General features: G+C 42.6%; 1 protein-coding gene across 1 annotated transcript in view; it reads right to left on the reverse strand.

The window, feature by feature from the left end:
- LOC145402936 (uncharacterized) overlaps positions 1-27,211 on the reverse strand; it is a 630,265-nt gene that overhangs the window by 203,952 nt on the left and 399,102 nt on the right. Inside the window, exon 2 of the mRNA XM_080274830.1 lies at positions 8,293-8,625. Within this exon, the coding sequence (XP_080130956.1) occupies positions 8,293-8,625 (333 nt within the window). The remainder of the gene's footprint in view (positions 1-8,292; positions 8,626-27,211) is intronic.

The raw sequence follows: 27,211 nt of genomic DNA on the forward strand, positions 1-27,211 counted from the left end.
AATGTAAGAAAGTGGGATGAGAGGAGCAAAGAAAGAAGGGAATGAAAGACAAGGGAATGAGAACTGGGATATGTGGTGTATGGCGGTGACCGGGAGAAAGAGGAGGCGAACAGGAGAGAGATGGAAAGGAAGGAGGAAGTGGGAGGGATGGGGGGAGAAGTGGGAGAGAAAGCGGGGTAGAAGAGACGGAGATGGGGTTGCAGATGCTGGGGAAGAAAGACAAAGGAATGAGAAGCAGTGGTTGTTAGGTGAATGAAATGGGAAACATGAAAGAAATGGAGGGGTTGGTGAAGGCCGTAGGGGAGCTGCAGGGAGGAATGGGAGGGAAAAAGGAGAGGTGGAAGGGAAAAAGGAGTACTGAGAGGGAAACAGGAGTGGGTGGGAAAATGGAGGGATTTCAGTGGGAGAGGCAGGAGGATGAAAGAATGGGAACTGGAGTATGTGGTGTCTGATGGTGATGTTTGGGAGGACACAGACAGATATACGAGAAGACAAGAAGCACGTGAAGCAGGTGGAAGAGGAAAAAGAGGAAGTACGAGGGATGGGGAGGAATAGAAGGGATGGAGGGGGTGTGGGATGCGAAAGGAAAAAAATACTAAGGAGAAATGAAGAGAAATGACGAATGGATGGGCAGAATGGAAGGGTGAGTAAAAAGCTGATGACATTAAAATGGAAGGGGAGAAGGTGAAAATTTACTGAAAGACGAAAATCGCACGTGGATAAAGAAACTGATGGATGGGAGAGGGGAAGACAATACTAAGAAAAGAGGGATAGAAAGAGAAAGTGGAAAGGAAGAGGAATAACATCTAAGAAGCAACGGAGTGGAAAAAACAGAAATGAAAGGGAAAAGAGGAAAGTAAGAGGAAGCTGGGGAGACGAAGAAGTGGAAGATAAAAGTAGAGGATGAAAATAACGCGAAAAAAAAAGGGCAGACGGAGACGCAGGAAAAACCACGAAGGAGAAAAAGAAGACAGAAAACAAGGAAGAACAAGACAAAGAGAAAAGGTTGAATGAAAACAAAGAAAACGCAAACTTGAGAAACCCACCAAGTCACAAGCATTATGGAGGAATAAAAGCCATGTCATGCTGGGATAAAAATTCGATAAGCCAGGGTCACATTTTGGGGTCAGGTTCAGGTCGCGGTGGTGGTCAGGTCAGATGGCTTTGGGGACGACAGAGGGAGAGTGGAGAAGCGTGTTGTGAAATTTAGCTGAAGTAAGAGTGGATGTATCTTGCAAGGAGGACAGAGACAGGAAAGGAGAGAGAGAGAGAGAGAGAGAGAGAGAGAGAGAGAGAGAGAGAGGAAAAAGGGGGTTGGTGAATGGAAGGAAGGACAGAGAAGAAAGGAAGTGGGAGAGGAAATGGCAAGATGGAGAAAAAGAGTGAGGAGAGAGGGAGACAGAGGAAAGGAGGAGGGATGAGAGAGAAAGGGAAGAAACGAGGAAAAATGGGGGAGCGTGGAAACAGCGGGGGAGGAGACAGAGAAGAGATGAGGGAGAAGAAAGAAAGAAAGGCGAAGACGAAGGGGAAAATGGGAGAGTTAAAGAGCAGAGGGTGAAATGAGCGAGAAAGAATAAGACAAAGCAGAAAACAGGAGGATGGGGAGGGAAAGGGAAAAATGAAGCAGAGAGAGGCAAGGAAGGAGTGATATGAAAAAGGAAACAGAAGTGATGAGGGGTAAAACAAGTGAGGAATGAGAGGGAATGGAGAGAACGGAAAAGGACGCATACGGTAAAAGGAGAAAAAAACGTTCCCGAAATATGCGGTATTAATGGTAAATATATTAAAAGTAGAATTCTAAGTAAATTGTAAAAAAAAAAAAAAAATGCTTGAAAAGAAGAGCAAAACAAACACGGAACCAAACAGATAATTCTGGTGTGTTTGTCTTCTCCAAGTGTGTGTGTGTGTGTGTGTGTGTGTGTGTGTGTGTGTGTGTGTGTGTGTGTGTGTGTGTGTGTGTGTGTGTGTGTGTGTGTGTGTGTGCTGAGCCAATATGCACGACTGCGACGGATCATTTGCGAGAGAATGTGTAGTTTTTAGCACACGTGTCACGCCCCCCCCACAAACATTTCCTCATCTCCCTTTTTTACGAATACATACGTGAGAGTTATTAAACACTGGTGATATATACGTCTTTGTGGTGTGTATAGAGATTGTGGGAACGTGAGCGAATATTACACAGAGCGATTAAGTGACAAGCTATATGGTATAATCCTCACCCCTCTTTTCCTTTCTTTAATTTTTTCATTTTTTTTTCTGCCCTTTTTTTTTCCTCAGTCTCTATAAATTTTTAGGCTTCCTTCTTCTCTCTTGTATCTATCTGCATATTTATTTATCACTCCTCGTTTCTTTATCTTCTCTTTGATCTGTTCTTTCCTACCTTATTATTTTCTGTGTCTTATGCTTTTTGCTTTCTTCTTCCCTCTCGCTCTCTCTCTGTCTTCCACCCCTCATCTTTCTCTTTTCTTTCTTTATTTTCCTTTTCTTTACACACTTATTAATATTAAGCTCTATTTCTATGTCGCTATCTCGATCTCTCTCATTCCTCATCTTTTTCTGTCTTTAACTCTCTTTTCTTCTCTCTATCAGTGTTTGTTAAATCTATCTCTTATTTTTATTCCTCTTCTTAATCACTATGTTCTTTTACATTTTCCTTTCCTTTTGCGCCCTGTCTCTATTTCCCTTCCTTTTTCCTCCCTCTCATATAGGACTTCTACCCTCTTCCTCTCTCGCCTCTTCCTCCTCTCTCTCCTCCCTACCTTCTTTTTCTTCTCTTCTTCGCCTCTTCCTTCTCTCTCTCTCTCTCTCTCTCTCTCTCCTTTACTTCTCCTCCACACTTGTCTTCCTTCTCTTTCCATCCTTCTTCCTCCTCTGCTTCTTCCCCTCCACACTCTTATTTCTTCTCTTTCCCTCCCTCTTCTTCTTCTCTCTCCCTTCCTCCTCCTCCTCCTCTACTTCTCCCCCTCCACACTTTTTCTCCTCTTTCCCTCCCTCTTCCTCCCTTCTCTTTACCCCTCCACCCTCTCCTACCCCTCCTCCCTTCCCTTTCCTCTCCCATGCACCATTACTCACCGTCAAGTCACTCCTCTTTCCTCCCATTATTTTCTCCCATATTTCCATTGTAATAACGAGTATTTCTTCTCGTGGCTTATTCTGATCTTAATACGGATCTAGTAATGTATTTTTCTATTGTTGTTTCTATGTTTCTGTGTATTCACTAACTGTACGAAATTGCAGCAGAGAAAAAGTTATGTGTTATTCTGTTCTTGTTCTGTATTCTGTTATATTTTTGTATTCTGTTATTCTGTTCTTTTACTGTATTCTGTTCTTGTTCTGTATTCTGTTGTTATTCTGTTCTTGTTCTGTATTCTGTTATTCTGTTCTTGTTCTGTTTTCTGTTATTCTGTTCTTGTTCTATTATTGTTCTTGTTCTGTAGTTATTCTGTTCTTGTTCTACATTTTGTTATTCTGTTCTTGTTCTGTTAGTCTGTTATTCTGTTCTTGTTCTGTATTCTTAGTGTCTATGTGTCTATCAAGCACGAATAAATGCGATGACAAACTTACTTACGTATTTTTGTATATGTTTTCCTTGTTCTTAAGTTTCACCTATTTATTAACGGTACAGGGTATACGACAACACAAAACTCTAAAGTATTTCTGTATTGCTGTCCCGTCTTCCTATTTAGCGTATTCGGTGTCAGTATCCGATGCATTAAACAACAGTCTTTGGTCAGGCAGGGGAATATGTGAAGGGGAGGGCTGTGTCGTGGGATGCTGGGCTGTTACTACGACAAAAATTCCTGGCAATTAATTTGTCAAGGCCACCCCTCACAGGATGGGGCGTCTGACAATAGATAGTCTTCGGTTACTGATATATTTACTTGATTTCTGATAGTCCAAGAAGGTAGGAAGGTTTATCATTATATTTACCAAGATATTTTGAACAATAAAGTAACCCTAAAACACTTCAATAGATTAGCTTAAAAAATATTTCGAAATTCAACAACTTCAATAATAATAATAATAATAATAATAATAATAATAATAATAATAAAATACTAATACTAATAACACCAAACCAACATCAATAACTATCATAATCAATCCCACCTAAGCAAAATAACATTATGAACGGAAAGTCCAATCTCTTTCACACTCCCTTCCTCCTTCACTCACTCACCTCTCACGCTTCCCCCCTCCCTCACTCACCATCACACACACTGACCTCCTCCTCACCCTCCCGCACTCATCATCACACACACACTCACCACCTCTTCACCCTCCCTCACTCACCAACACACACTCTCACTCCCTCTTTACCTCACTCACAATCACACACACTGACCTCCTTCCTCTTCACCCTGCCTCACTCTCTCAAACAACCGAAGCAGCTAAAACCCAACTCACCCAGCCAGTCAGCCAGTCTCATCCATATTCATCCATCCCTCTGCATCAGCCCAAGCCTCTCTGATCACCCGTATCGCCTCTTTGCATCAATTATTCAACCTGTCTATAACGGGGTGTCTGTTCTGCCTGAATCGGGGTTAGGAGGCTGTCAAAACGCAATCGCTCTTCTGTCAATCAGGGCAAAGTGAGCCAGGTGTGTGTGTGTGTGTGTGTGTGTGTGTGTGTGTGTGTGTGTGTGTGTGTGTGTGTGTGTGTGTGTGTGTGTGTGTGTGTGTGTGTGTGTGTGTGTGTGTGTGAGTGAAAGTGTGAGTGGGAGTGGGAGTGAGATGGCAAGGAGATGAGGTATAGTGATGACGAGAAGGAGAAATAAGGAAAGGAATGACGATGATAATGGTGATGACAGTAAGATAGAGAGATACGGCGTCTAGACTTGATCTCGCACTGTCTGTATTTTGCTGCCGTTTCTTGTTACTGCCTTGAAAAAAAAAAAGAACGAGGAAGTGGACGTAGAGAAGGGAAGCTAAGAAAATGAGAGGCAGTGAGAGATGGGGAGATATTACGAGAAATGAAGGGAAAAAAAAACACACATGAAGCGAGAGGACATGAACACAGAAGGAAAACATGGACGACTGAAAAAAAAAAATAAATAAAAATTGGAGTGAGGGAAAAGAAAGGAAAGTAAGATGGGTGTTTGAGAAAGAGGAAAAGACAATAATGGGCTTGGAGAAAAGGGAGGAAGATGAAAGTGAAAGAAACTGAAACGCATCACAGGTGTGAAACTTGAACGGCGAAGGAAGGAGGAATGGATGTGAAGGACACGGAGAGGGCGGCATAGCAGGAGGGACGGACTGAAGGAGGCATCAAGAACGAACACAGAGCATGAAGTAGGCTGCAGGATTAGACGTAGGCTGTAGAACAAGAGGTAAGAGAAAGTAAGGCGAGAAACAGCACTAGAGAGGAGGTGGAATGAGGGACACAGAGGTAGCGTGACAAAAGAGACAAGCAGAGAAAAGCAACCAGGACACAGCAGGGCATGAACGAGGCTGTGGATCGGAAGCAAGCTGTAGGACAAGAGGTAAGAAACAACAGGACAAGAAATGGCGTAAGACAGGAAATAGGACAAAAGACTCGGAGAGGTCAGGAGGGACAAACTGAGATGTACCCTGGGACTTACGCAGGGCAACACGTAGGCTGCATGGACGAGATAAGAGAGCAGGACGTGAACGAAGCACAACATAGGAGATAAGATGAGACGCAAGGCATGACGCAAGAGTTAGCAGGACTAATCAATAAAATCCATATCTATAAAGGGCTTGAAACAAAGGTGGAAAAGAACCAAACAGAAAAAGGCAGGACAAGGGACATGATACGGATCGCAGGACAAGAGGCACGAAACTGGGCAGACGGACACACACGAAAAGAGGGCACATGATTAGCGTAAGCTGATGGGGAAACAGCAGGATGCAAAATAAACATATGATTTGGTTAAAATTAAAAAGAAACATGACCTAGGAAACACTAAAGAGACACACGCGGAACGAGAGAACAAACACGTAACTGGTAGGCCACACACACACACACACACACACACACACACACACACACACACACACACAGGACAGGCGACCACCCAGACGTCTCTCTCTGACCCCGCTAAACCTCCTTCAATAGGCCATCTTGAAGAAGGCTCAGGGCACGTTCTTTTCCCCCCAGATGAATTAGTCATTCCCTGCCTCGCTCGCCTGTCCTCAACGCTTCCTGAATACTCTGACCCGTGAATCGCAGGCCAGTTTCATTCACCCCAGTTTCTCCTCGGTTTCAAAAGGGATAAAGAGCCGCTTTAGGTTGAGGAGAGGGAATTGGTAGTGTTGGGGTGAACTGGATGTCTGTTTCAATTATCTCAGTTTCCCCTTGGTTTCAGCATGAGAACTGTGCGTTTCCGAGTGAAGAGACTTAACCCCTATTATGTAGCGACTTATTTTTCATTTGCTCCAGTCCACCACCTGGCAAAATTACTCTATGAAGGAAGGATCTCTGGCAACGAAAGTAGTAATGAAGCCTATTTCTTCCCCTGCATTTCGGAAAGTCTACCCCAAACCTCAACCATCCGAAACACGCAAAAATGAAACAAAAATACACATCATTATTTTGAAGTGGTTTAGATGAGAGTATTTGTGAGATTTCGAAGAGGGTTGTAGATACAGGGAATGGACTGTGGGTTGTGGGGTAGGGTTGTGAGTTGTGAGACAGGGTAGTGAGATGAGGGAAGATTAATACAGCTGTCGGGCATGGTTAAGTGAACTACTGCAAAACATACTATGCAAAGAGAATCGGAGTCACGATGAGAGAGAGAGAGAGAGAGAGAGAGAGAGAGAGAGAGAGAGAGAGGGTAAAAATTAATAAGTAATCTTGGTGATGATAAAAGCCTGCCCCCTCACTCAATCCCTCACCAGGCCTCACAATCACGTCCCAATCCCTTTGTGACCGACCAACTGGGGCGATTATAATACCCGTGATAAGCGGAGTGATCAGGAGAGTGAGAGCTGGAGATAGAGATGAACAGATAAATAGGGAGGTAGATAGATAAATATACAGTTAAGAGATAGATGGATGAGAGTTATAGTGATGAAGAGATAAATAGGGAGGTAGAGTGATAAATATACAGATACAGATAGATGGATGGACAGATAGATAGATAGACTGATAGATAGGTAGAAAAATAGACAGACAGACAGACACACACAGTCAGACAGACTGATAGAGATTAGACATATAGGCTGACTGATAGACTTGCAGATAGATAGATAGCGAATTTCAAAATATGATCGTGCAAGGGAAATATCTATATATGTCCATCTATATATATCCTCTTTATCCATCTATCTGTCTACCTCTCTGTTTATTTATCTGTCTATCCACCTATCTGTTTATTTATCTGTCTATCCACCTATCTGTCTATCTATCTAATGATCTAACTTTCAATTCAATTTTCCGTTTCCTTTAATTTCTTCCACATTCCCTTTAAAGGCCAACCTAATCGTTTCCACCAACTCCGTACGCTTGATATTCATGCAGAGTCAACCTACATAACACTCATGACATCACCTCTCTCTCTCTCATACACATCCTGTCTCTCCAAATACTGCCTAGAGTGAAAGTAAAACTGCCACACGTTTTCGTATTTCTCCCTCTCTCTCGATGGGACTGAACTTAATCCTGAACTGGGCATAAAAGCGAAATGTGTACGTACAGCTGTCACTTTCCTTCGTTCTCATTTCAAGTGGATTAAACGTAAAACTGTCTCAAACTTTCATACATATCTTTTTCCATCTATTGTCACAGTTCCTTGGATTGAACGTAAAATTTCGACTTTATAGTTCGACCGGATTGTACAACTGTTCAGATGAATACCGAATAACTTTACTAATAAGAGAGTGAACATTAACTTTTGGTATCCAGTGATGTTATCTTAGAAACCCCTCAAACAGGTCAGAGTGTTGTGTAAGGTTTTTATATTAGTTCGGGGAAAATGTAGAGTGATATTATTCTGCGTACAATTATCAAAGGATCTCGTACTCACCTTGGTTTCTTTCTTCTCGACTGAACTCCCTCTCATTAATGACTTTTTTTTTTTATTATATTATTTTTCAAGTGGTTTTTATGCAGCTCAGGGAAACTTTTTTATTTTTTTTTAACGGAAGGGGTTATGTAAGGCTTTCATTAACTACTTCACAATTACGAATAAAACTGAAAAAAATCGTCTTCTGATGACTTATGAGAAAAACACGTCACCAGAGAGGGAGTTAAAATTATCACTGGCTATATTTCAACTGGTATGAAAACAAGACTGCACTGAACGAAAAACTCTGACATTTTCGTACTCACCTCTTTTTCTTTCGACTGAATTATCTCCTCAATGGGGGTACTCCTGCCTGTGCCGATTCGTTCAGTGGGTTCGGAGGAGTCGACCACATCGCTCCCTGATTCGGTGGTCGTGGTGGTCGTGGTTGTGGTGGTGGAGGTGGTGGAGGTGGCGTTGGTGCTGTTGTGGTTGTTACTGCTGCTGCTGTTGTTGTTGAGGCTGGTGGTGTGGGTGCTGTTGATGTTATTGTTGTTGTTGTTGTTATTGTTGTTGCTCTCCTTCATCCCCTTCTGGCACTTCACCGACTCGAGCTGTTCCTTGAGTGTGTTCACTTCATTCTCGGCTAATGTAGCTCTCTGGAAAAAGAAGAAAAGTTTGTTAATCCTCTACAACGCTCAAAAAAAACAAAAAAAAAAAAAAAAAAAAAAAAAAAAAAAACACAAGGCCAGTATCTAAAACTATGCACTATTATTATCCCTTCCAGTACAGTGACGCCTTTATTAAATATATTGTTACTGTTGTCTGATATGAGGATAATTTCACCGTCAGCCAAAGTTATAAGCTTTCAAAAAGAGAGAGGTTGAAGCAAAGAGCTATTATTGAGGATGAAATGGCTGTAAGGTGAAGCGACATGTTAGGTAAGAAAGATGGCTCTACGTTTAAGTGGAGAGATGGTACCAAAAAAAAAAAAAAAAAATGAGTAGAAGCAGAGTTAGAGGTTTTAGGAAAAGGTCGTGGGTTCTCAGAAAACGGGTTGGGGCGGAGGGGGAGGAGAGGAGGACTGAGGGGAATCGTGAGGCGGTGATTAACAGACATGTCCAAGACCAAACCCCGCCACACACAGTCCTTTGCGCGACCCCTTGGAGACAATCTCTCTAGCACACAATCACACCCGACTGCTCTTTTAGGCGGGCTCTTGGAATGACACTTGTTCTGGGGGTACTTTTGTTACATTAAGGGACTAAAGGGATATCGTTATTAGTGCTATTGCCAGTACTGTTATTATCATTTGTGACGTTCGGGGTTTACTGATCATATACTGCCACTCAGGGAAGAGTAAATGATAACACTCATTTTTAATGTCTGAGCCTCATAATAATCCTGAGAGAGCATTGGAAGATTGGCTGACGAATGGATCAGTGATGGTGATGATGATGATTGCAAATAATAACACTAATAGCTATAACTCTCTCTCTCTCTCTCTATCCATATATATATATATATATATATATATATATATATATATATATATATATATATACGAATGAGAGATGGGTGATTAAGTTTGAGGGAGGGTAGCCAAATAGTAAAAGGTCAGGACAATGTGTAGGAAAATTGTTTGTGGCCACTCTTTATGAGATCAAAGCGTCTGGCAATAGACAGAAATATAGATAGATAAATAGATCCCTGTGACAGAAACTGCAACCAAAGATGCAAAAAAAAAAAAAAAAAAAAAAATTACTGTCATGGGGTCGAGAGGTCAGAACTATTATCGCCGTCGTTATCAGTGCTTCGAGATATGGAAATCCCCAGGAGGCGTACAGCTGTGTGGCCGAGAGTAATCTGTTGCTTAAATACAGCTTGGGATTTCCACGAGCTTTAAGCAGGACGTGATGTTGACAATTGCCTATGTGTGCTACCACCTATGAAACTGTCAAACCTCCAATAGACTCATATAGCCACCCATTTCCCCTTCAAATACCCCGCTCAAAAGTACTATTCTACTGTAATGTATGGCCTGGGACCTGGAATTACCTTGTTGCAGGGCTGCGAGGAGGGAAAGATGAGAGAGTGTGAAGGTAATTTAGTAATGGTGGTCTAAGCAGCGTGTGGTAACTGTATGATATCCCGTCTTATCGCATGACTGATGACATCCTTCGCCGCACCACAGCCTCGCCCTCCACGAATTGGCTGACTCACAATCGGCTTTATTTAACCACGTACAAACCCCATTAATTTATTGCTATTGGTCGTGGTGTACTGGCCAAAGAGGTGATTATGAACTGAGGACACACAAGCCGGGAATGGTATAATCGACAGTCTGTCATAAATATATCTGAATCTCATAATTAATGTGATTATTGAATACTTTGAACTAGGTTAACTATTTTCTCATTTATCTCCGGTTAACACCAAACTATTTCGTAAAAACTGAAGGGTAACCTGGCCAATCCATCTTTAAAACACCTGTCGTATTACCACATGTGAATAATCTGAGACGGAGATACAATGGGATATTACAAGAGAAACCGAATGTTTGTTACTGCAATGTCAAAAAATAAATACCCATTCCTTATTTCTGAAAAAAGAACATTATGATTTGGTGTGTGTGTGTGTGTGTGTGTGTGTGTGTGTGTGTGTGTGTGTGTGTGTGTGTGTGTGTGTGTGTGTGTGTGTGTGTGTGTGTGTGTGTGTGTGTGTGTGTGTGTGTGTGTGTGTGTGTGTGTGTGTGTGTGAGAGAGAGAGAGAGAGAGAGAGAGTCAGTGAGTTAGCTTTCAAGATGAGACTGTCAAAACATACATGCTTCGCGCTCGATTAACTCCGGGATTTCTCTCAGACTCTCCTTTAGGGGAGAGGTCCGGGGGAAGGAGAATGGGAGAGGAAGGGGGAGTATGGGAGAGAGATGGAGGGGATTGGGAAGGGAGATGGTTTATGGGAGAGTATGGGAGTATTGGAATGGGATGACTTAATAGGAAAAGAGAGGTATATGGGAGAGTGATGGTGGGAGTGTGGAAGGGTGATAGTGGAGTATGGGAGCGTGATGGTGGGGTATGGGAGGGTGATGGTAGGGTATGGGAGGGTGATGGTAGGGTATGGGAGGGAGACTGTTTTATGAGAGATAGTTAATGGAAGGGGTAGGGTGACAAGAATCTAGTGTAGTAAAGGGAGAAAAATGATTCGAAGGGAGGAATATGATAAGGGTGTGGGAGAGGGATGGGGAGTACGAGAGAACGGGATGAGAGAAAAAGAGGAGGAGAGGGAGAAGAGAAAAATGACGGCAAGAGCGAGGAGAGAAAATGGATGGGGAAAAGGGGGACAGCAAAAGGAAAGTGAGAGGGAAGCAAGGAAAAGAAGGTGGGGATGGAGGAGAGAAAAAGGGGAGAAGGAGGAAAGAAAAGGAGGGGGAAGAGGGAGGGAAGAAAAGGAGGGGGAAGAGGGAGGGAAGAAAAGGAGGGGGAAGAGGGAGGGAAGAAAAAGGTGGGGGAGGGGGAGGAGAGAAGTCGTGGAGGGGAGATGCGCTGGCCACTTCTACTAAGGTCCACGGTCCGCCCCTTTTCTCCTTCTCCGTGATAGCTGCTGAAACAAACAACTCGCCAGCGATTGTTTTGACCGAAGGGAAAAGCCACGATGCGGAAAGACGGGAGAGAAAGACTGCTGGATACGGAAGACAGAGGTGGGGGAGGAGGGGGGGGGATCACAATACAGCTAGCGTGAATCGTGTCTGTTTCGTTCATTCTCGCCCCATCTCGTCCGTCTATTTTTTTTGTCTTGAATTGCGAGTCTCGGTCCACCCCTCCCCCTCCTTCCCTCCCCCCCCCATTCTTTTGACCACTCCAAGGCTCTGTTTTCTCGTACTGAAAGAATGGGGTGGTGGGGTATGGGGGGGGTGCACATTAGGGGGTCGTGCGGCATAATGGAGTGGTCAGATCAGCCATTTTGGAGCTAATTCATGAAAATCGACGAGGGTAGGGAAGCGTCTTGGGAGGAATTGTGGTGTTTTCTGGGATCTTGAGGAGGAGGTCGTGACTTTGATTTACAATGCTCAAGAAGTTACGACTGTTCTTGTATCAGCTCTAGTGTCTGATAGTTTTATATGACAGCATTTTTACTTAATATCTGATGCTAAAAGAGGATTCTAGTGAACTCTTAGACGAGAGAGAGAGAGAGAGAGAGAGAGAGAGAGAGAGAAACTGTCTTAAATCATCTTTCACCTCAGCATTAAAAGAAGTCTCCCCTGAGCTGATGAAGTCAGGTGGTTGCAAGAATTTCATTATACACTGTCACCCTACCGAAGGAATTAAAGGAAGAACCTAAGGCTTAACGTATGCAGTTTAACAAAACACATGTGCTTAACAAAACACATACAGTTTAACAAAATGAAGGCAAAGAAAAAAAAAAAAGATTCATTCATTTAAAGATGTTGGGATACACTACGTTTGAAAGAATGATAAGAGTTACATGTGGCAGGAGAGACAGATAAAATTTTACTATAGTTACTCATCTCTTGGATCAGACAACTGGGCAGAAAAGGAAAGAAAATGTGTGGACAGACGGGCGCTAAGGGAACAGACCGACAGACAGACAGGGAAACAGATAGATAGATACACAAACAAATAAATAGACGGAATTGACAAACAGCTAGATAATCAGATAGACAGATAGATAGACAGACGGACAGATAGATAGAAAGACAGGTAGACAGACAGGTAACGCCAAAACAGAGCTTATATCCGGGCTAATTATTCTCCCCCCTTACCCCCATCCCCCATTCTCTCCCCCCTCCCCCATCCCCCATTCTCTCCCCCTGCCCCCACCCCCACCTCAGCATACACGAACTTCTCCTGCTGGCCTCGTTCGTGCATGACCGACTGGGGTTCACGTTCGTGTAGATGAATCCGACTTGTGATCCTTCCCACCCTTCAATTTCTCCGCCTACTCTTTATATTATTAGATTAGTGGTCTGAATTTTCGTGGATTAGCAACTTTATTATTATTATTATTATTATTATTATTATCACTATTATTATTATTATTATTATTATTTATTATTATTATTATTATCATTACTATATTTATCTTTATCATTATTGTTATTATTATTATTTTGAGTTTGTAGTTGTCCTTAAAATACAGCTTTTCTCCGTTTTAACTTAACTTTATTAGGATTTTATATTATTTCCAAATCGTTTTCCACTTCTGTTTTATGCATTTTACCTTGATTGGATTTCTGGCATTAAATATAATAAAAAAAAAAAAAAAAAGAGTATATTCGTGATTTCCAGCTAATGAGGAAAATAAAACTGACGCATTTCTTGTCTCAGTAAAAGAAAAGTGAAATCAGCCTAATCATAATTTACGGAGCGTTTCAAATGTTAGGGAAAATTTACAGCGTAACTATGAATTCGAATAAATAAAAACGCATTAATGTGCTAAAAAAAAAAAAAAAAGCCAAATTTTTACCGCTATAAGTGACAAAAGAAATATTACCGCCAACATTTAAATGAAAAATCACAAGTAGAAGTAAAAACTATCCCTGTGAAAAGCGTAAAAAAAAAGAGAGAAACCAATCTGTGACATCTGGAAAGGAAAAAAAAAAGGAAAAAAAAAGGCATTTGTGACGTGGAGTTTTCCTTCCTCCAAGCGATCACTCTTGATTTCACGCTCAGGACAGACAGCCTTCCCAGAGTTCACCTTTTCATTCATTTTCGTCTGCTGTCTTATTGCCTGACAGCCGCTCCGTCCCCTTCAGCATCGGTCACGCCTTACACTTTCACCTCCTCCTCCTCAGGGATAGATACAAGAGGTGTGGAAGATGCTTTGGAATTAATTAAGTCTTCAGAGTACAAGAGGGTTTTGGTTTTATGCACCCTCCCTACAGACAGACGATTTTTTTGTTCTAACACAACGTATATTTTCACCTCCTCCTCGTCCTCCTGTTCCTCCTCCTCCCCCTCCTCTTCTTCTTCCCCCTCCTCCTTCTCCTCCTGGATGGATAACAAGAGCTGTGGACAATGTTTTTTTTGGAATATACCCGGTACTAGAAAATTTTAGAGTAAGGAGGGATTTTAATTTGGTTCACATTAGATCCTTCCAGATGACTTAATTTGAGATTGTTCGTGCTGAAAGGGTTAGATTTAGCCTTCATTAACTCCTCCACTCTTGTAATTCCTTGTAATATTTGGGGGATGATTTTAGAATATAATTACATCTCTACAGTGCGATCATGTGTTGTAGTTTTTTTCGCTACATTCAGACGATTTTATTTAACGCTTACAGTCAGGACAACACAAATGTTCTATAATAATGCCAGACGATTTTATTCAGCTAAGAGTTACATATACGAGCTTGAAAGAGTTAAATTAGGAGAGAATCTTACACCAGAGGGGTTAGATTTTAGCTTCGTCAACACTCATGATCTAATACTCACTCCCAGTTCAGTTAGATGCTCTGGTGTTAACTGATATACAACGCTAGAGTCCTCCATACCATGAGGGGGTTAAAGGAGACGATATTTACACTCTCCAGCTCATTCTCACCATAATTAAATCTGGTGGTGGCTGGAAGAAAATACTGAGGAAGACACGACCACGACTGACCTAAAACCTACAGTATATCATCGTTTTATTTTCTTTTATTCTTGTTGCCACCAGATGATATTGCCCAGGTAAGGAGAGAATTAAGAATTAAAGAGGTTAAATCTAGCCTCCCATTAACACCTTCGCGGTTGTAAATCCCTTGAAGACTGAATAAAATCGTCCGAAGGCAGCAAGAAGAGAGTAAAATACCATGTCATTGGTGTAAACGAAATAATTAAATCTCAAAGTACAATGACGACTTATTTCAGTTTATATACTTTCTTTCTCTCTCTCTCTCTCTCTCTCTCCACAAATTCCTTCCCTCTCCCTCCCTTCACTTCCTCCTCCTTCCACTCATTATAACTCGCTCTCATAAAATCATCTTTTCAACCTCCTCTCCCTCCCTCCTCCCCTTCCACTTTCACTTTCCCATCTCCTCCCCTCGCTCTCCCTTGATACTCTTTCCCCCCTCCACTCCCTCTCCACTTCTTCTTCCCTCCTTCCCTCCCTCCTTATCCAGTTACTCGCTCTCAGTGCTCTTTTCACCCTCCCCTCCTTCACTTACTTCCTTCCCTCTTCCTTTTCCCTCCCTCTTTTTCCTCCCTCTTACTGGCTCTCACTTAATCCTCCCCTCACCCTCCTCCCCTGACTTCACTTATTGCTCTCCTTCTCCCTCTTTCTTCCTCCCTCCCTCTCTCTCCACCTTTCTTCCCCTCTCTCTCTCCTTCCCTCCTTATCTCCCTCCCTTCCTCTCTCTCTCCTTCTCTCCCTCTCTCTCCCTCCTTCTCTCACTCCCTCCCTCCCTCCCTGCACCTGATCTCTTCATCATGGGTGTGACGCGACAAGACCTGAACACCGTCTCTGATTCCTCTCTCACCTGACTGACAGCGCCAACTGGAGGCATGGAGAGAAGGGAGGGAGAGATGGAGAGAAAAAGGGAGAGAAAGTAAAGAGAAGAGAGGGAGAGAAGGGGGTAAGAAGGGCGGGAGAGAGGGAAAGGAGAGAGAAGGAGGGATAGTAAGAGGAAAAGATAAGGAGTGAAAAAGTAGAGGAAAGAGTTAATAAGAAACAGAGGTAGAAAATGGACTAAAAATGAGAGAGAGAGAGAGAGAGAGAGAGAGAGAGAGAGAGAGAGAGAGAGAGAGAGATTGCCTTTGAAAGAGTGAGTCAAAGGCTGCGTATAAGAAGAAATTTGTAAACACACAAAAGTAAAATGAGAAGGGAAGATGATGGAAGAGATGCCAGGAAAGACGTAGAAGGAAAAAGAAGCAAGAGATGAAGAAGAATGTGAGGCTGAGAGATGATGAAGAAGCGATGAAAATATTTAACAGTAAAAGACAGAACAGAAGATGTATAGTAAGACAACGCTAAAGTTTTTTTTATTTTTTATAACTTCTCAGCTGCCTTTAGACGTTTGTTGGACTGTTGGGGTTAAGGGAAAGGGCTGTCTAGTCTATGGCCAGAGTCGTACACACACACACACACACACACACACACACACACACACACACACACACACACATAGCAATCTTCTGTTACAATATATTTTCCTTTTTCACCCTATCTGTTCATTTTTCCATATATTTGTATCGTTTCACACATCCTTAAACCAAACCACTTCCATTCCCTACCACCACCACCACCACCATGAAGGCGCTAACACAACCACCACCATCAGCACCATCACTATCAGTCACCACTATCAACACCACCCCTACCGTAGTAACTATCTTCAACACCATCACTATCACAATCACCACCATCATCAATGCTACAATCATAAACGCTACCATCATCATCTACTACAGTCACCACCATCAACACCATCCCTACCATAATCATCATCAACACCATCACTACCACAATCACCATCATCAATATCATCCATGCCACAATCATCATCGCTACCACCATCACCCACTACAATCACCACACCTAACAATACCATGACTACCACATCCACCACTGAAATCACCACCACCATCACTACCACAGTTGCGCCCCTCTACCTCTCCTTACCACCACCACCACAGCAGACATCACCACAGATGCCATAGTTACAACCACTCCTGCCTATTCCCCTACCACCATAATTAACAACAACAACAATAACTACTACAACTACCACTATTATTATTATTATTATTATTATTATCATTATTATTATTACAACTACTACTACTACTACTATTGCCACCACCACAACCACCACCACCATCACAACCACTACTACCACCACTACAACAACCATCCCTCATTCCCTGCCACACCCACTACATCCTTCCACCCTCTTTCGTATTCCAAATTTATTCACCTTTCTTCTAAATCAATCAGTCTGCCGCCCTAAAGGTAGTGTTTATGGAAATGAAGGTTAATGGAATTGTCAGAAGTGTTCAACCTCTGGGAGACACCTTGAAGAGGGTGAGAGGGGCGGGGAAGAGCAGGAAGAGGAGGAGGAGGAGGAAGAGGAAAGGGAGGAGAGAGAGAGAGAGAGAGAGAGAGAGAGAGAGAGAGAGAGAGAGAGAGAGAGAGAGAGTGTGTGTGTGTGTGTGTGTGTGTGTGTATCAACCAATCAAATGATTATATAAACCAGTAACATGGAATATCAGAAATCAACACAGATACAAGTTAGATAGTTATAGTGATCATTTTTAATTCTTTCACTACAATGATTAGATTAAAAAGGAAATACAGCTAAAGTGAAAAAATATCGCATGTTTTTCTATACGTGGCTACAAATATACAGTGACAGATGGATGGGAAGATAAACAGATTCAGGCAGAACGATCGATAGCTGGACAGACATCAATGAATTTTTAGACAATCGTTTTCCCTAAAGATTTCTCTCGTTTGGCCCTCTCTTTGTTGGGGCAGCTTTGATATTCTTTTCTGGCTAACACCAGACGATAATATTTACCTGAGAGTACGTCACACGAGCCCAAGAAAGTCCAACTTACAACACCAACCATAAAGTCCTTGGGGTATTCTTCACCTACATATCTCTATTTAAAACTAGCAGTAACAAGCATATATCAATCCACTGCGGTAAAATAACATGATATTTCGGTACTGCCGCTTGATATACCCGAGCTGGCTAAGAGACAAAAGGATCATTAAGTGTTAATTATAAGACTGTGAGAGCACTGATGATAAACCTGTGGGATTATGTCTATACAAAGAAAAATTCCTCTACGTTGTTCACTCCAGCAAAATATATATATCTGCTTACCGCTAAACGAATTATTTTTCTGCAACAGTATTGGTAACGTACACGAAAAAAAGCTGTGAAATTAATTGGATAAATGGAATCATCGGCTACCCACAAATTAACTAGATGTCTGACTGAAACTGGTAAGTAAAAAAACAGTTCTCAAAACGATATACAAAACACTGCTTTTTCCATAATGGCAACCCTGATATTCATTATGGTTCTGTCAATTTAAAACACACACAACATACGCTAAAAAAAATCATATATATATTGGAGTACACTTTTTCAAAATCTACCTGGGAAAAGGTTGGTAGTGACAGACAGGTAAAAAAAAAAAAAAAAGGGGAGGAAAAACAAATCATGGGATCAGACGAATAAATATTTAACTCTTACAAATCAAAATGGCTTTCTTTTTTTTTTTAGCCTTTTACTTTTTAACAGAATGACAAACACACATATTTTTTTTTTACCCAACAACTCAGTCCTACAGGTGAAATAGGGACAGGTAAGGGTCGAGTCGCGCACCCCCAATTTGAGGGAAAAATTGGAGGAAATGGGACAAGAGGGGAGAAAGTTGGATGGAGCCGTGAAGGGTGTGGAAGTGGTGTTGTTGGAGGGAGTGTGTGTAATTGGCTATGTGTAGTTTGGGGTGTCCTTGTGAGTGGGCCCAAAACAAGGGGGGTGTGAGGAAGTGAGAGAGGTGTGTGAAAAAGTGAGAGAGAGAGAGAGAGAGAGAGAGAGAGAGAGAGAGAGAGAGAGAGAGAGAGTGTGTGTGAGGTGTGTGAAATGAGTGAGCTGTGTGAAAAAAAATAAAATGAGTTGTGCGACAAAAGGGTGGGTGGATAAGAGTGAGCACATGAGTGAAAAAAGAAAAAAATGAGTGATACTGGGAGTGGGTGAGGTACGGTGAAAGTGAAAGATAAAGAAAGTTAGACACTGCTACGAAAGTGAGTCTCAATGAGTTACACTGAGAATAAAAATGAGAAAAAGAGAATCATTAAACATTCGATGAGAGAGAGAGAGAGAGAGAGAGAGAGAGAGAGAGAGAGAGAGAGAGAGAGAGAGAGAGAGAGAGAGAGAGAGAATAAACAGTGATGGAAATAACGAGTTTAATACGAAGTCCAATCACACACAGCGAGTAGTTGTTGACAAAAGCAAAACACACACACACACACACACACACACAATAAAAACAAATAAATCTTATAACACTAAGCGTACATGGACTAAAAAAAAAGGCGAAAAATATTAACGAAAAATGTGTCAAGCTGGAACAAGGACAAAATAAAAAAGAAGCAAAATTTTACCGAGGTCACAAAATGAAACAAAAAAAATCATATGCAAAGAAAAAAAAAATGAAGCGAGCAATTACAAAATCAGGTCCACCACAATACAAACCCCTGACAACAACAACAAAACAACAACAACAACAATATACACAAAACCTATTAAAAACAACAATGAAAACGAAATCCGCCAAAACACAGCAACAAGAAAAACAAAAACAGCAATTAACATCCAGACAGAAATAACCTGAAAATGAGAGACAAAAACACCAAACAAACAGACAACAGTCCAATGATACCACAACCACCACCACCACTACCACCACCACCACTATCACCACCACCACCACCACCACCAACAACAACAACAACAACGACAACAGCAGCAACAACAACAGATAAAAACAGAAATAGTAAAAAGAAAAGAATAAGCAATATAACGATAATATTCCGTCACAAAACACACACACACACACACACACACACACACACACACACACACACACACACACACACACACAGCTTTCATCAACACACACATACTTAGGGAGTGCATGCAAATCCCGCCCGTTTCGCCATTGCGCCGTAAGGTCGAAAAACACATAGGGAAATCAGGTCAACATGGCCCTTATGGAATCTGGCTTGTTTACCGTTGCGATGAACCACCCATAGGACTGGCCATCGCTTCAACCCTCTTTGTTAATTGGGTGGTTTGCTGCCCCCCCCCTCTCTCTCTCTCTCTCTCTCTCTCTCTCTCACACACACACACACACACACACACACACACACACACACACACACACGCATGCACACAAAGGAGAATTTCGGAGTAATCCCACTTTTTTTTTTTTTAAGCATTTAGAAAGACTAAGAGAAAGATTATGATTTTCCTCCTCTCCCCCCCTTCTCTCTCTCTCTCTCTCTCTCTCTCTCTCTCTCTCTCTCTCCAATTAACTAAGTCAGTAAGGGGTATGAGTAATTCGCTCCACTTGCCATATGGGTAATGGGAAGATAGAATTGGGATTGGGTGGGAAGTGGGTGTGGACTGGGAGGGATGAAGTGAGGAATGGGTGAGGATTTAAGGGATGAAGTGAGGAACGGGTGGCCATTGGGAGGGATGAAGTTAGGAATGGTGGGCATTGGGAGGGATGAAGTTAGGAATGGGTGGGAATTGGGAGGGATGAAGTTAGGAATGGGTGGGAATTGGGAGGGATGAAGTTAGGAATGGGTGGGAATTGGGAGGGATGAAGTTAGGAATGGGTGGGAATTGGGAGGGATGAAGTTAGGAATGGGTGGGAATTGGGAGGGTTGAAGTTAGGAATGGGTGGGAATTGGGAGGGTTGAAGTTAGGAATTGGTGGGAATTGGGAGGGATGAAATTAGGAATGGGTGGGCATTGGGAGGGATGAAGTTAGGAATGGGTGAGGACTGGGAGGGACGAAGTGAAGAATGGGCGAGGATTGGGAGGGATGAAGTGAGGAGTTAGTGAGGATTGGGAGAGATGAAGCAGTGCAAGGATGGGGATTGGGAGGGATGTAGATGTGAATGGGTCTGGATGGGGAGGGATAAAATTGTGAATGGGTGGGGATTGGGAGGGATAAACTGAGGATGTATAGGGAATGAGGTGGCTGAAGTTAGGAATGGGGGGGGGACAAGGATGTGATGAGGACAGTCAGAATGGGGGGAAGACCATAGCTGTGAATGGGGGAATGGGTGGAGGCTGTTGGTATTGGCCTGGAAATGGGTGCAGATGATTAGGAAACCGATTTAAGCAATAGACTGGGAATAGGTGGGGATTTGATAAGGGATGGGGAAGGAATAGGCGATTTTACTCTAACTTAAAGGGAGAGGAGAACCCATCGTAGTGAAGGAGTTATAAATATCGCTTAATACTCTGCAAAGGGGTTTTCTCTGTTGAATAAAAATACGAGCTTTAATACTCCTCTCATGGTCTGGTTAACTCAACTATTCTCTCCCAACTAACGTCAGACGATTTCATTCAGCTCTGTGTAATTAAATCGTATGGGGTCACCGCGTCTAACATAACTAGGTACAATTACCTTAGTCGAAGGTAACAGTAACGCAGAAGTAACATGAGAGGTACAGTTGTGGACATTTGTACAGGGTGTCTGAGGAAATGTATACTAAACTCCGGGATGTTATTCTTAGTATAATTTTCAGTAGTAAATGTATACCAACACAGGTTTACTCTCCAATCGTCATGGAGCTACAGTCGGGGATTATCCTCACGGGTGACTTACGAGGGGAGTCCATTCTCGTCCCTAAAGTCAGCAGTAACTGTTAAATCATCGAAAAGTAAACTGATAACACTTATGACTCAAAATCAACTCAAGTATAATCTCCAAAAGAAACACACGCATTTTCTGATCCATTCTGTACCTCCATCTGCTTCATTACGATAATTACGGAAACGGTGAGCAATAACTTTCGAAAATCAGTATTGTGTATTGCGGAACTCGCCAAATCTTTTTAGAAATCCCTGGAAAGTTTCATAATAGTTCCGGCAAAGGGGGGCGATTTTAATGTCCCCCTGCGTACAATTGCATGGTATTATCGTCACGCTTCTTGGTAACGAAACCCAGTGTAACGCAATGTAACGCTTTGTAACGTTTTGGCTGAACAGAACGCACATTTAACCTCCAAACAAGAGAGGGAGTACGAAGAAGTGGCCTCCAAAACTCACTTCTCTACACAGCGCTACACCTCCTCTCAACCCTTCCACGACGAGAGGTCTCCCAAAAGCTAAATAAAATCGTCTTTCAGTGGCATGAGCAACAATAACCCTCATGTAGTCTCTAAAAATACAGGAAATACAAAAAAGCAGCCTTCAAAACTCACTTCTCGTCAGCACACAAAGCCATACGTCTTCCATAAACGAAAAAACACTCACCAGTCCCTCCAATACTCCTAACGCCAGACGATTTTATTCAGCCGAAAGTGCGTCACAGAAACCTAAATCACACACACACACACACATACACAACTTCCAGAACTCACTTCTATATACAATTTTCACTGCCAGACACAACAAAAATCGCCGCAAAACCTTAAACCCAAGGACAATGGCGCTCAAATTCGAACACGCACAGGACACAAAAACCTAAGGCGGGTTGGTGGAACTGTATGACGGTTCCGTGGGGGTGGGTGGGTTCGTACGTACTGCGTTTAACTCGGCTTGTAATCACCGAAATATCTTACATTCAAGGAACAGGGCAATACTACCAAGGACGGAGCACAAGAACAAAGAGTAAGATATGGCACGTGTGTGTGTGTGTGTGTGTGTGTGTGTGTGTGTGTGTGTGTGTGTGTGTGTGTGTGTGTGTGTGTGTGTGTGTGTGTGTGTGTGTGTGTGTGTGTGTGTGTCTTTCTGTATGGTATATGCGTATGTGTGTACTGTATACGCATGCATGTGCACGCATGTATGTGTATGTGTACAGTAGGTAAGTGTGTATAAGTGTATGTGTATGTATATGTATGCAAGTGCATGTGTATGTACGTGTATGTATGTGTATGCGTGTATGTGTATGCATGTGTATGTGTATGCATGTGTGTGTGTGTATGTGTATGCATGTGCATGTGTATGCTTGTGTATGTAGCCTATATATGTATGTGTATGTGCATGCATATGTATGTATGTATATGTGTATGCACGTGTAAATAAATGTGTAGGAATATGAGCATGTGCAAGCGTATATGCACGCGTGTGTATGTACGTGCGTGTATAGCCTATGTCCATATGTGTATGTGCCCATATACTTATGTTCATATGTATGTGCATATAATTGTTCCAAGCATGTACATGTGGGTCTATATTATGTATGTGTATATGTGCATGTGCGTATGTGCATTCCAAGTATACATATGCGTATCTGTTCCATGTATGTGCATGTATACGTATATATGCATATGTGCGTGTATGTGCACGTGTGCATGCGAGCTTGTGTATGTATTCTGACTCTTGCAAAAATCAACGAAAATTATTACAAATCTAAAGCAAAAAGGCACAAGGAGACACTATACCTTCGCGTCCTTGTTTTCTCCTTATGAGGTGTTGTGGTGGACACAGCTACACCCGGTGGATGCTTGGTATGCTGGTATCAAGGCGTAATTATAACAGATTTCGCACCGACATTTCCATAAGCAGATCAATCTCGCACCCAGGTACTGTTTCGCGTCAGACACACGAGCAGAAGAAGCATCAATCACTGACTGAGAGGAGTGACAGCGAAGCAGCAGCCAGATGCTCACCTCCCGCGTGCGTGGAGTTCGGACCTTGCGAAGCAGTAGTCAGATGCTCACCCCCTGCGTAAGTGGAGTTCGAACCTAGCGAAGCAGTAGCCAGACGCTCACTTATCTGGCAAGAATGTGGGGAAGTTTGGGGGCGTTGGGTTGTTTGGGCTAACCTATTCCCCTAACTCTTCTACTCCCATACACATTCTCTCCCTCCCCCTCTTATACACAGTTACCCCGGACAGGTTAGGGACACGATGCTGCTTCGATAACACCCCTCACACACGCGAGCAATAGTTGTGGTTCATCTTTCAATCCTACTTCTGCCTGGTTTGGGGCCTTGTCAGACTGGGATGACACTGATACTCGTGTAGGCTAGTGAAGCTTCGAACCATCAGCAGCAGACCTTTGTTCGGCTTGAATCTCTGGCTACGTCATCCGCGCAGCCATGGGTATGGGGTAACAGATGATCAGAAACTATCGGACACCAGAACTGGAGATCATCAATGGGAACCCCCGATATTCTGCATTATTTTGGGAACACATGATCGAAAGTGAAAGAAATATGACCCTTCTGCCTCGTTACTTATTTTATGAAAAACGGAATGCAGCCTGACTATTTCTTGTCCTCACACGTGGTTTAAATGTACTTACAGCTTCCTTTGGCGTGTGAGCTTAGCATCAAAATGAAAAGTTCGCCAATACTTCCCTGCCGGCTGTAGTGATGGAAGGTGTTACACGAAATATTTTTACGTGATGTCGGCAGGAAACACTAGACAAAAAGAGTATGAAAAGGAAAGACACTATTAGACGTTTGGAGGGAATGAAAAATATAGAAGGTAGGACACAACGCTTGCAAGGGATTGTCGGGGAACTTTTGCTGTTTATGGTTCCTGCTTGTGGTGGTGTCGCTGAGGAAGAAGACATAATAACTCCTTCATATCAGCACACCAAACTGCCACACATTTAGATTTGTGGGGCAGGTGGAGTAGTTCAACACTTCTCCTTCATCTCTTCTTACCTCTTATGTTAATTTTCTTCACAGTTTCTTATCCTTTCAAAATATGGTTATTTTACCTATATTGTTAATTAGTTTTTTTCTCACCCTTTAATATACACTTATTTCGCTCCCTCCTCTCTCTCTCTCTCTCTCTCTCTCTCAATCCCATTTCTTGACTCCCTTCCTTTTCTCCCTCTGCTCCTCCAATCCCCCCTCCTCCCTCCCTCCCCTACCTTCCCTCCCTCCGACCACACAGGGAGAATGACACGCCGCGCAACACCCTCCCTCATCACTTCTCATTGGCAGGGAGAGTGAGGGTACCCGCCTCTACCTCTCTCTCTCTCCCCCATCATTCTGTGTGTGTGTGTGTGTGTGTGTGTGTGTGTGTGTGTGTGTGTGTGTGTGTGTGTGTGTGTGTACAGTATGTGTGTATGTATCTACTTATCTATCAGTTCATCCATCCAATCATTCTCTCCCCCTCTCTCTCTCTCTCTCTCTCTCTCTCTCAGGACGGAAGCCACTCCTAAGCTGAACATAATCGCGCGCCGGAAGCAAGCGTGAATTAGTTAACGATTCCTCACGTCCTGAATTGTTACTGAGGAATTTATGTTTTATCTTTTACATGACGGGATGCCACTCCTAAGATGAATAAAATCGTCTGGCGGCAGCACAAAGGAAATGCCTCCGACGATTTGGCGCGTCCTGAAGGTACTGGGTTAATCTTGCTACTAATTCACATCGCTGACTCGATCCCAGTGCTCATCCCCAGTCCCCGTTAACCCTCTCACGGTCCGGACAACTCTAGTATTCTGTGCCAGCTAACGCCAGACGATTTTATTCAGCTGGAAGTGAGTCAAGGGAGCCTGGGAATTAATACAGCCACTATCAGGCATCTCGTGGGTTACTGCAGTTACCCCTAGACGATTTTATTGCTCTGAAAGTAAGCCATAGAAGTCCGAGTTAATACTGTCACTATCAATCATGACAGGGACAGTTCTACTATTCCAGCCAACGCCGGACGATTTTATTCAGCTAAGAGTGAGTCACAGGAGCCTGAGAGTGTTAATCCTCCCATCTCCCCCTCCAAGAACAATGTCCTGCGAAGAAACAGCCTCCCCTTCTGACAGCTCGACCCCCGAACATGGTGAATGATTCTTTGTCTCCCGCCATCCATCACTCTATTCCATCCGCCCAGGCCCTTAGGGAGGGAAGAGGGAGGGAGGGAAGGACGGAAGGAGAGAGGGAGGGAAGAAGGAAGGAGGGTGAGAGAGATGGAGGGAGAGTGAGTGTTTGGGAGGGAGGAAATGGAGAAAAGAAGAGAAGAGAAAGGGAGGAATAGAAGTCAACGATTGTCAAAGCTGGAAGGAAAGAGAGAGAGAGAGAGAGAGAGAGAGAGAGAGAGAGAGAGAGAGAGAGAGAGAGAAATTACAGTACTTACAAAACATGAGCATATCTATAAACCTACATTTCCATGCTGTATACATTAAAGGAAAAACCCAATTAAGAAAACTGCCTAATAAAGACGTGAAAACGAAAGAAAGAAAACACAAGAAAACAAACCAGAATCCGTACAAAAAAAAAAAACAAAAAAACGAAGAGGGGAAGAGAAAAGCGAAAATGGCTGGTACTTTATTTTTCAACTTCGCCACTTTTTTTTTGCTTTCTTTTTTTTTTTTTTTGCCATACTCTCGAAGACTGTGATGTATGACGTTGTTAATGGTTACAAGTTTTTTTTTCCTTAGTGTACTCCTTAGGCTATTCTGAGTACAGTTGCTTTTTATTTTTTGGTCGAGCTAAATCAAGATACTGCTAACTGGAAAGAACTGTAGAATACTGAGTAAAGATTTAATAATGACTAAAATGACGTGATAATAACAAGTACAGAAGTTACAATAAACAAAGAAGTTATAATAATAATAATAATAATAATAATAATAAAAATAATAATGTGATTTCTAGAACTGCTCAGACACTAAAATGTTACTGACAGAACTAAAACACTAATTAGTTCACTGAAAAAGACGATGGAGGATGAAGAAAAGTGCAAAAAGGCGAAATTATAAGAGAAAATATGGGAAATTAATACGAAAAGAGCTTAAATTAGAATGGAACAAAATACTATACTTAAGAAATAAAAAACGGAAAAGAAAAATGGAGTGTTAGGCATAGGTATAAGGGGAGACTAAGCAGAAGTTTTGGCATGAAGGCGTCTTTGTGTCCTGTACTGAGGAGCCATAAGTCTTGTATGGTCTATTGGGCAAACACACTCTATCCCCCTACCCCCTTACCCATACACACACCCCTTTCCTTCTCCCCACTTCTTCACCCTTTTCTTTTTCTCATTTCCTCCCTCCCTTTTTTTTGCCTTCCCTTCTTCTTTCCTCTCTCCCCAAACCCCTACCCCATACACTCCTTTCTCCTCCCCTTTCTTCTTCCTCCTCTTTTCTCCCTCCCTTTTTTATTTTCCCTTTTTTCTTCTCTCTCTACACCTCCACCTCAAATATCCCTTTCCTTCTCCTTGTTTTTTCACCCCTTTCTTTCTTCCTCTTTCCTCCCACCCTTTTCAAGCATTTTCTGTTTCTTCTCTCTCTACTCCTCCCCATTCCCCCCACTTCTCCTTACTTCTTCACTCGTTTCTTTCGCTTCCCTTATCCCTTTATTTCTCCCTCCCTATACGCTCCTCCCAAACCCTTCCCTCTCTTCCTATGTTGGTCTTTCTCCATATCCCCTTCCTCCTTTTGATCACCTATCCATACCCCTCCCTCCCTCCGCCCTTTCTCTCTCTGTATCCTCCCCCACACACTCCCATGTCTCTCCTTCCCTCCTCCACATTGCTCCCTTCTTCCTTCCTTCTCTCCTCTAACTCCCTCCCTCTCTCTCTCCTCCGACTCCCTCCCAC

Source organism: Coenobita brevimanus, chromosome 59 (genome assembly GCF_032717465.1).
Source record: "Coenobita brevimanus isolate Jiangsu-jjx chromosome 59, ASM3271746v2, whole genome shotgun sequence".
NCBI classification, from domain to species: domain Eukaryota; kingdom Metazoa; phylum Arthropoda; class Malacostraca; order Decapoda; family Coenobitidae; genus Coenobita; species Coenobita brevimanus.